At 34.8% G+C, this 9,992-nt stretch overlaps 1 protein-coding gene across 2 annotated transcripts; it reads left to right on the forward strand.

Annotated features, from left to right (window-relative positions):
• Positions 1-1,369: 1,369 nt before the first annotated feature.
• On the forward strand, positions 1,370-9,343 carry Nup107 (nuclear pore complex protein Nup107). 2 transcript variants are annotated; one of them, XM_046609162.2, is made up of 8 exons: positions 1,370-1,637; positions 1,986-2,547; positions 3,367-3,842; positions 4,269-4,476; positions 4,603-5,456; positions 5,739-6,056; positions 7,406-7,657; positions 7,817-9,343. In XM_046609162.2, exons 2-8 carry the CDS (start codon positions 1,992-1,994, stop codon positions 7,916-7,918), a joined length of 2,766 nt encoding a protein of 921 aa, XP_046465118.1. In that variant the 5' UTR covers positions 1,370-1,637; positions 1,986-1,991; the 3' UTR covers positions 7,919-9,343. The 2 variants fall into 2 exon arrangements, with proteins under 2 accessions (XP_046465118.1, XP_046465119.1); XM_046609163.2 differs by having other exon boundaries at positions 1,370-1,536.
• Positions 9,344-9,992: the final 649 nt, after the last annotated feature.

Below are 9,992 nucleotides of genomic sequence, written 5' to 3' on the forward strand. Positions count from 1 at the left end.
TCACATGGAGTTAGGTGTGGCTGGAAATTCTTTACTCCATGCCCACTGTAACATCCGATCGGAATGTACGTATATTTTATTCCTAATTACTATTCTATATCACTAATACGATATTCCAATTTTTAGAACTTAGTTCTGGCCAAACAAGCAGCGCTTTTTCCCACCTTAACTCTTAAATAATTACTATCCAGGTTTTGGTATTCTGTAAACGGTCTATTGAGACAATAAACCCATTAAAATATATTTCATGTAATTCTAATTATATTAAATTAGTTGCTTTTAAACTCCTATTGCCTCTCGCGTCCCCATCGCAACGGAGTAACATCTCAGCAGAGAAACACCTCAGCATTGCAGAGAAATACTTTAGCGGAGTTCGACATTTTAGTATTAAGTGCCTTAGAGAATGTACAGTAATGCTCTAGGGTAAGTGCACACCATTATTAGTTACCTATTAAAAATAAAACCCCATTTATCTGAAGTGGGCGATTTGAATCGAGTTGCCCAGTGCATTTTAATACTCAATCGGTATCTGGCGACCCGAAACTACTAATTGTGCATCTAGCTATATTTTCGTCAACGAATTCTAGTGACTAGCTTCTGGAAATTTCGGGAATTGCCGTTTGACGTCACGCCACTCTGGTTGGATATTTGAATATCTTCCCATGACAACGGCGGCCCACGAAATAACGGACGAACAGAAGTTACTAGATTCAGAATTCCGTTAAAAGCATTCCTGGGCTGAGTTCAGAAACCTTACCCGAGTGAACTCGGATATTATACTGTCTTTGTTTAACACATGAGATTAAACAATGACATAACGATACTGAGTCACTCGAGTAAGGTTTCTGAACTCAGCCCTGTCAGGTTTTGACGGAACTAGCATCCTATCGCACTACAAAAAAACTTTGTTGAGTACGATTTCTTTATGCTGAATCGGAAGATTTCTAGGATCTATTAGTACTTTCAACAATACCTAAATGCATGACTGTCGAATCTATATATTTCCCCCATCAAGTCACGGAATAGAGTGACAGAGACCAATAGCAATAAGGCAAGCGGGGATGTATACTTGTATCTTGATGTTTTTTCTCTTTTTATCGGCAAGTCTTTCAACTTATGCCAACCCCTGCATCTTGCCCACTTAGGCCGTGTTCGTAAATTGACTGACAGTACTGAAAATTCCCTAGGACAGAGTCAGAGCTATCCGTGAACTTCCAAGCGCAAAAGAGATGAAAGATTGCTGACAGTACTGTCAGTCAATTTTCGAACACGGCCTTATTCTCTCTATGCTTGTCATAAAGCTCGCCACGAAAACTAGAGACTTCTTCCTGAAGACTCGTGCTAACAATATAAGAATTTCTTTGAACAGTTGGTATAAAATTACCTAAAGGCTTTGATCCGTACACCACGTGAAGACTGGCCCGCCAATTTATACACATTGCATAGTAACCGGCAGCAATTCCGTACTGTGCTAATCTACGTTGTTTCAGTTATCAAAATTCTTGTCCAAATTTGTATTCTGAAAATATTGACAAGGTGCAACAAGTTTTGAATTCTTATTGTGTTGAGTCCGTGCATACTTGCAAATTGCAACACTGGAAAGAATGAATTAACTTGATACTCGTATTAATCTTACGGTTAGCAGTCAAATTACATGCATGCATCTATTACGGAATCGCGAGTACTTTTTCTTGGTTATCGATACAAATTGAATTTCGTGTGACGAAACAGTAGTTCTTTCTAAGTGCTGAACTACCGGTCATCAAAAATCATCGGCAAACGTTGCATTTTCCGCTAATATCCACCGTAATCTCAAACTTTAAGAAAAATTACTTTCCCGGCACATATTACATTCATTAGTTACTTTACTAGTTCAGAAGTATTCACTATTAGCTATGTTATTGCCCTCGCTTTCATCGTTTTTCACTCAATAGAACGCTGTGACCACTTGGATTATTATTTAATCATTGTAATTATTACATCAGATCAAGATGGAGCCGTTGCAAAAAACTGCAGACAACCTCGACCATTCAATCCAGTTGCTGGGCTCGGGTAGAACACAGAGAACTTCGTTGCTGCGATTAGCAACTAAAAGCACAACGCCTAAACGAATATCATTGCAACCGAATTTCAATCTCGAGAGAAGCTCGGATTCCATTGAAAATGTTCCCAGAAATTTTAGTGATGAATCTAGGTCGTTTCCATCCGAGGCTAAAAACCCACGAATGCGGAGGTCATACTTACATTCGAAGTCATTTGATAAATATGACACTGAGAACTTTGATACATCTATTACAATGGCACCACATGAACTTAGGGATATCATGAATACGACAGAAAAGACTGACCTTACTCTAAGAGAGCTGATGGATGATTCGACTGCCACAGGCTTAGTATTGAAAGCTAACGAACCCTGGCGTGAAGCGAATGCTAAACTATTCCATGAATTCCTTGAAAGTGTTCAGGCACGCAGGGCTACACCCCAAGTATTTGAAACCATTGCAGATTTCATACAGACTTGCACAGATACATTAGAGATAATGCGGGGTAGGTACTAATTCGTTCACTATCCGACATACACAAATATGTAATGGTAATTTCTACTTTAAAATAGTCATCATAATTTCCAGTTCATTATACACATATTTTTAAATTCTGGAATTTTATAAATCTCAAATGAAAATAGAATAGTTTCAAAACAAAACAGGTGATTGAAATACTATGAAAATTATGAGAAAAGTCATTTATTCATTAACGGTACAAATGGTTTCAGTATCAACAAGTGTTTCAAAAATACCATTCAATTACTTCTTGTCTTTATCGATTGAAATTACAATATTCAAATGGAAGATAGAGTGAGTATTTTTCATTACTGTTACGTTTAAAAAATTTGTTGTCATCTTGATCACTATTTTTATACGTCTTGATGAAGAAAACACACTGTCAATCTATTGAAACTCAATACAAAGAATTGCCAAAATTCTGGTGGCTCTGTCCATTATTGTAAGGCGTACGAAAAATTATGTCTAGGTCTTACCTTGAAATAAAGTAACGAATTTGAACAGAATACATTTTTCATTCAGATTTGCATAAAACTGTAGTGCTCTGTTTAAAAGCAAAAGAAAGGAATAATGTCACAATTAATTTTCAAGGGTCATATCAATGAAAGGCAGAATAGCCAATTCGGTTTCTTCTTAGTACCTATGAAAAGCGATGTGATTGATATTTTTTGCACTGAAAGTGTATTAAAAAGTACTTTGATACTGAAAGATTAGCCTTCACCTGTACTTATTATATTTATTGATTCTACCTCAAAATTCTAGCGACATAATGTGTAATTTTATTAAGGATTCTCATATTGAATAGGTATGCAGTCAAAGGTCGAAAACACTGAAGTATCGGAGGAAGAGATCAACCTTGAAAATGAAAGAAATACTTGGCGTTTAGTGTACTGTCTGTACCAACACCGTGTAAACTCCTCAAACTTTCAGTCAAAAGTAGACATGGAACTGAAAACTAATATTTCAGAAAAGGATGTGATTGAAAACTTGTACAGAAATGAACCCTCGATTACTGAGTACCAGCTAATTGTCGATTGGTTGGAAAAAAACGCATCTGATCAAGCTGATAGTTTACCAATGATGGAGCATTTTACCGATAAAACTGTAGCATGGGAAAATACTCTTCATCAACTACAAAATCTAAATACGGGAATCACCTTCAAATCATCTCGGCCCATAGTAACATCCTTAGACCCTGATGCACCGATCCGAGAAGGCAGGCCCTTACACGACTTGGACAAAGAAGACGATGTTAGATTAGAAAAAAGAATGTATTTAGAGGTATGTATTATTCTCCTATGGAGGAATCATCACCACTCATTCGATTTTGTTTAAAGAATATTTTTTTTTTTTTCACCAATTTTTGTGATCAAATTTATGAATTTGAAAATTTTAGATAACTTTGTGCCAATGTCTAAAGAATCCGTGGAGGTTTTTCATATTCCTTTTCTTTCAAATAACATTTATCTTGAATGATATTCGATCACTTCTCAACTTTAAATTATTTCTGGTATTTCACGATCATATTATTTGTTGCAAATATCATCAAACAAAATCATTTAAGCACTATTTATAATTCTTAGCGTGTAATATGTATTGTATCTATCAACAAATACCATGGTAGGATATTACTTTTTCGTATTCAGCAATTTTGTTCTTAATCTTGCCTGTCTTTGCACGTCAAAATGGAAAAAAATGTTTATATAGGTAAGATGTGGACGGTTGCAAAAGGCACAGTCTCTATCTGTTCATTGTGGTCAACCATGGCGAGCTGCCTGCCTATTAGGATGGACACCGCATCACGATCCAAACTACACTAATCCCATCAATAACACAAAACTTCCAATTGAAGGTAATCCTAACAGGAGTGTGTGGAAATTATGTGCATGGGAGTTATCGCAGGATAATCGAGTAGGTAAGTAAACAGTTAGATTGTGAAACTTTTGTTTTCAACTTGAAGTTGTGTTACTCAAATTGAAATTTTACATTAAGTACTCGAAAAATTTTGTAGTGTATCTTTTTTTTTGCCAAATTATTTCAGGCGAATATTATCGTGCCATATACGCTAGCTTGTGTGGGAATCTTAATCAGCTGTTATGTGTATCAAAGTCTTGGCAAGACGCATTATGGGCACACATCAAAACATTGCTAGATATCAAAGTAGAAAAAGAGTTGAGAGCTGGAGTTTTAAAGAACTACACGCCAATGCCGGAAGATTATTGGAAAAACGAGATGACAATTGAAGAAGTATTTGATGCATTGCAAGCCTCAAAATATTCGAGTATTCGAATGCAATCCCACAAACCTGATCATTTGATACAAAAATATTTGATGCTTGATCAAATTCCAAAGCTAATGGAAGAAATTGAGTCATTTGTAGACTCTGGTACCTGCACGTCACAATTCCTACGTTTTGTCGCCCATTTAACTCTGTTTTTGAGACAAATTGGTAAAACTGCCAATGAGAGAATAGAGCACAAGATATTGACCACTTACGTACATGTTTTAATCGAAATGGGTGACCCGAATTTAGTTGCGTTTTATACAGCGACTCTTCCGCAAGAGGAGCAAGTTACAACTTACGCGAAATATTTGGAAAATATACGGGAATATGAACTTCGCAAACAGTGCCTTGCTGCGGCAGAGTCAACTAATTTACATGTGGAGGCAATAACCAAATTGGTCGTGGAAAATATAAGGCAGAAAAATCAGGAAGTCAACTCTTTGGATCTGAAAGGCAGTATTACAGAAACTGATCAAGAAAAAATTGATGCGCTTGACTGGGTTGTATTCTATCAAAGTCAGCGGGAGGAAGCTTTGTGGCAAGCCAATGCTTTGATTAGGTATTTTCTTTCTATCGAGAAAATTGATGCTGCCAGGAAAGCGTTGAACAAGGTGGAGTATATTATTGTATGCCAAACGTGTTCATGCTACTTTAAATGGTTTTCAATATCAAAAATTTTAGAAAAATTATGAAAAATGTAGACTGAACCTTTTTCATCTAAACGAATGAAAAATTCGAGCGTCATCGTTTCGACAGTCGAGTCTACATTAATGTCAACGTTCAAAGTGCTGGCTAGATTAAACGTTCTGTTATTAGTAGATAATTATGTTACCTAATTTTATCTAAACTTGAAAGTTGACCTTAATTTTTTCGAACACTCTATTATTATATAGATTCCCATGGATTCGATTGAAGTAATTATGACGGAATATCCGTCTCTAGAAGGGACAATGGCCAATCTAACAATGTCAAACAATTTACCGAAGAAAGCATCAGTGTCGATTCGTGAATATTTATGTTACAAAGCATACCTAGATGCGCAGGAAGGTTTCACAGAATGGTTCACGCATTTTCATCACGGCAAACCTAGCCCGCTACTCGATTTACCAATGTATGCGACGTTCACGGAAAAAGTTGCTCACGATCATAAGAAGGCTCAATATAACTCAGAGCTGGAGAGATGGAAGTGCACCATGCAGCATCACACTAAGGTATGTTTGTTATAAGCCCAGAATGAATGTAAATTATGATAAACTGCCATCTTTTCAGTATAAATATCGAAGGGTCACAAGCAACAAAAATCGACCCGTTTTGTCAGAGTATTTTCCCGTTAGCAACGTCTATCATAAGCAATTTTACACAAAATCATTAAGTTTTTAGTGATCATAAGCAGTGTAATTTGTTTCATTTACTTGATACGTCATTTGTCTCTTGAGTATGAGTTTAATCCTTGGATGTGTTAAAACTTTATTCATTAAAAGACAAACAGCGTGATGCCAATCCTATAATAATATTAAAATACGGAGAGAAAATATCCGATTAGATACTCGAAATTTATTTTCAGATCCTTATTTTTTCAGCAGATGACTGAATATGCAACATACTCTTACATGTTAGATTTAAATCATTTGAACAATTTTATTCAAGAAACTTCTTGAATGCTTGTCATAGATGTATGGATTCCTCTTATGAATACCGCGGAAACCTTATCATTGTAGTTGACATGTAGTTAATGTCACTGAAACTTGAGAAATGTATGGGGTAGAGAAGAAATGGAAGAGTGCTCGCGCAATGTTAGAAAGTACGTAGGGATGCCATTGTCTCTCTCGCTTTTGCGGTATAATTCACATGTGATTTGTTTGCGAGTGCGAGCAAGATCATGTTTGCCATTTCTACTACAGCGTGAAACTTATGACTCTGTACTATGAGTGCAAGAGAGAATGGAAGTGGCTGTATATTTTTCCTACCCTGTCGAATGCTCCTCCATCTCCTCTCTGCGTAGGGAATTCCACGTGATTTCTCCTAGCATGGATAGTCACTATTCCCAATTTTCTTGTAACTTCAATATTTGATGGTACTTTCACTCTCACACAACTACCCATAAACTTCTGTTCCTCTATATCGCTTACAGTTCCGAAATAGAGAGCCTCTGAAATTGTTATTTTCGGGCCACTTTGACATATAATAATTAATAATTTCAAAAACTTGCAAAAATTGGCTTAAAAGTTATAAATTATTCAATACAGTTCCAATTTAATATATTGTTCCAGTTTTTTCAAGACACTCTGAAATATCTGCATGAAATTACAAGAGATTCTAAAAAAATATCACAACTACCGTATACTGATATTGCAACAAAATTGGAAATGGTAACCATCCAATGTGAGGTGAAACATAGTATGGAATCCTCGTTTGTTCTTGAATTGTTTTCTGAGAAATCCATTTTATATGACAAATATGGCACATAACATGGGGATAATAATTCTGTGAAATAGAGCATATATTTGTATTCAGGTTGGATCAATCACATTTCTAATATTTGGGTCTACTTTTTGTTTAGGCTGTAAAGCAACTCCTATTCAACGTTTTATTATTCCCTGACGGAGGATGGCTTGTTGATTCAAACTACAACAATGAGGAGCTCTTATCTCAGGAAGAGGAGTTGCGAGAAAATCAAATGGCAAATTTACGAAAATTATGTATTCCAAAAATTGCTTTGCTACTACATTCCGTGATGTCGGAAATGGATGAACACGCAGATTGCGTTGAATTGGCCGACGTATTGGCCTCCGAACAACATAAGCTCTACAAGGTATTTCACGAACGATACTTCTGCCTGTAATATTTAGCCGTTATTGCACAGTGTTTCCAAAAGATTTGGTAAGACAAGTCTTGCACGGTTAGGTCCAACTAAGTCGACTAATTTTTTCAATTTTCCGCTGTTTTAAAAAATCTTTTGCTTATTTTTCAGGTATTTCCCAAAGAACGGCTTCGGGACGTATTTAAAAAAATTTGCGAATCATCTTTAGTATTGATGGATCAGAAAAAGGATCCCTGGGGTTATCCAAAATGAATAAAATGTTTTTTAATATAGATGTGCAGCACAGGAGGATAGATACTTCTTCGTACATTCATTTTTTTTGATAAAGTTCGCTTGTTACAAATAATAAAAATGAATTGAGAAAAAAATAGTGTTTTAAAAGTACTCGGATGCTGGTTTTTTTTTTTTTTTTTTTTACAAAACCCGTTTATTGTCAACCACAAGAAGTGAATATAAAATTTGATACAATGTTTAATAAGTAATAATCATAATTTATCGTAATTATATGGATATACATATCAACGGTATATCCTTGGTTTTTCTTCTTTTTTTTTGTTTAATGAGTGATACGCAGTACCAGCTTCTTTGTAAAACTACAGACATTGTAACATGTTAAATTGTAAATAAATGCGTTCACGTTATAAATAGGTATTGTAGTAGGTATGATAAAAATTAATCAGAAACTTTCGTAACATGTCAAGTAATTATAACTACTATAATTTGTAAGTCGCGAATAGTATTTAGTATACAATAAAAATGACGGATAAAAGGATAATGATTAATTTGTGTCACCAATTAAGTATCAAGGTAGAGATTTAAGATGTGAAAATACTATGCGAGACTGTGAGACCTATTTTTAATATGTTTATATCGTATTTCTGTACACGTAAATCGAGTAAAAAAATGATTAAACATGTACAAAGGTATACAGTATACAGTACAATAATTGAATGACAATATACACGTATCATTTTCAAATATTAATAATTTGGTTACCGACATATTTCTCTGGGAGCTATTATTATTGATTTTACAAGTTACAAACATTGCTTCGTTCTTTTCTTGTTTTTTATTCCCAATTGAGTATTACGAATTGAACAGATTTACGCATAGACTATATGAACAAAGTAACATTCAAACAACTGGACCTTAACAGAACGTATAATTAGTTCTAATAATTATTATCCAATGGAAGTATACCTTCATCGCTTGTTTGGGGGCACTCCGAATGCCTCGATTATGGGGAAAAAGCCAAGGGGCTTCTGCTTCCCTGCTTAGAAAACTGATAGGATTTGGATAGACACGATTAGGTATTAAAGAATATCGTAGAATAGGATTCAAAATCATGATACAAAACGACAAGTATTTCATATTTTACCAGTATTTTTCATGTCCTATCAAATTTTTTGAGCAGGGTTACGCTAAAAAAAAAAACGTATTTTGGCCTTAACTCTGCAGTAAATTCATGATGCTTCACTAAATTAAGACCAATTGATTGATTAAACTTTAATATAATTGTACATGTGTTTTTCTGTTTTTTTCTTGCCGAGTATACCTAGTACTCTCAAATTGCTTTACATTTACAGTTTGGTACTATAATGTATAATTTAAATTTATTTAGTTTAATTATTGTTACTGTTATCATATTTTCTTTTTATTTATTTACCTAGCCTAACACATGAACGTTGAAAAAATGGTTGACAATGTTTGATATAATAATTATATAATGGTATTTTGATACACCATAAGGAATAAATTTCGTTTTTTCGCATTTTTTTTTTTACTCATTCTCATATTTTGATACATTTTCGAACTTTTCCTTTATCTCCACTTATATTTTTCGGGATTTATTAGACGTAATATTTCCACTTTCTCTTTGTTGCTTGTAATGACAGCGGGTTATAAGTAATATTACATCAGTGTGTCGGAAATTACTCAAATGTTCGCTGCAGCTATGCGATGTTGGGACGCCAGCAACACTCCATACTTGTCATCGTTACTATAATCTCACTAACTACTCTACATATTTCAGATTTTACTATAATTTTCCTTCTACGCTAATTAAAGATAATATCCCTAGTAACAAGCTGACAATGAGTGAAAACTTCTCTCATAAATATTGATCAGATTCTTCATGTTATGCGGTATATCACTAATCGTCTGTGTCCTTATTCGAGTGCGGATCTGTCATCAGACTTTGCAGTACAAGATCTATTGAAGAATTTCAGCAGATATCCGGCAGTTTTTCGAGTAGACAGTACAATATGAAGAACCTGGTGTAAGACTCCAACAACTTTGCTCTGAGAAGAAGTGACTGCGGGAATTG

The sequence above is a fragment of the Neodiprion pinetum genome, chromosome 1, assembly GCF_021155775.2.
Source record: "Neodiprion pinetum isolate iyNeoPine1 chromosome 1, iyNeoPine1.2, whole genome shotgun sequence".
Lineage (NCBI taxonomy): Eukaryota > Metazoa > Arthropoda > Insecta > Hymenoptera > Diprionidae > Neodiprion > Neodiprion pinetum.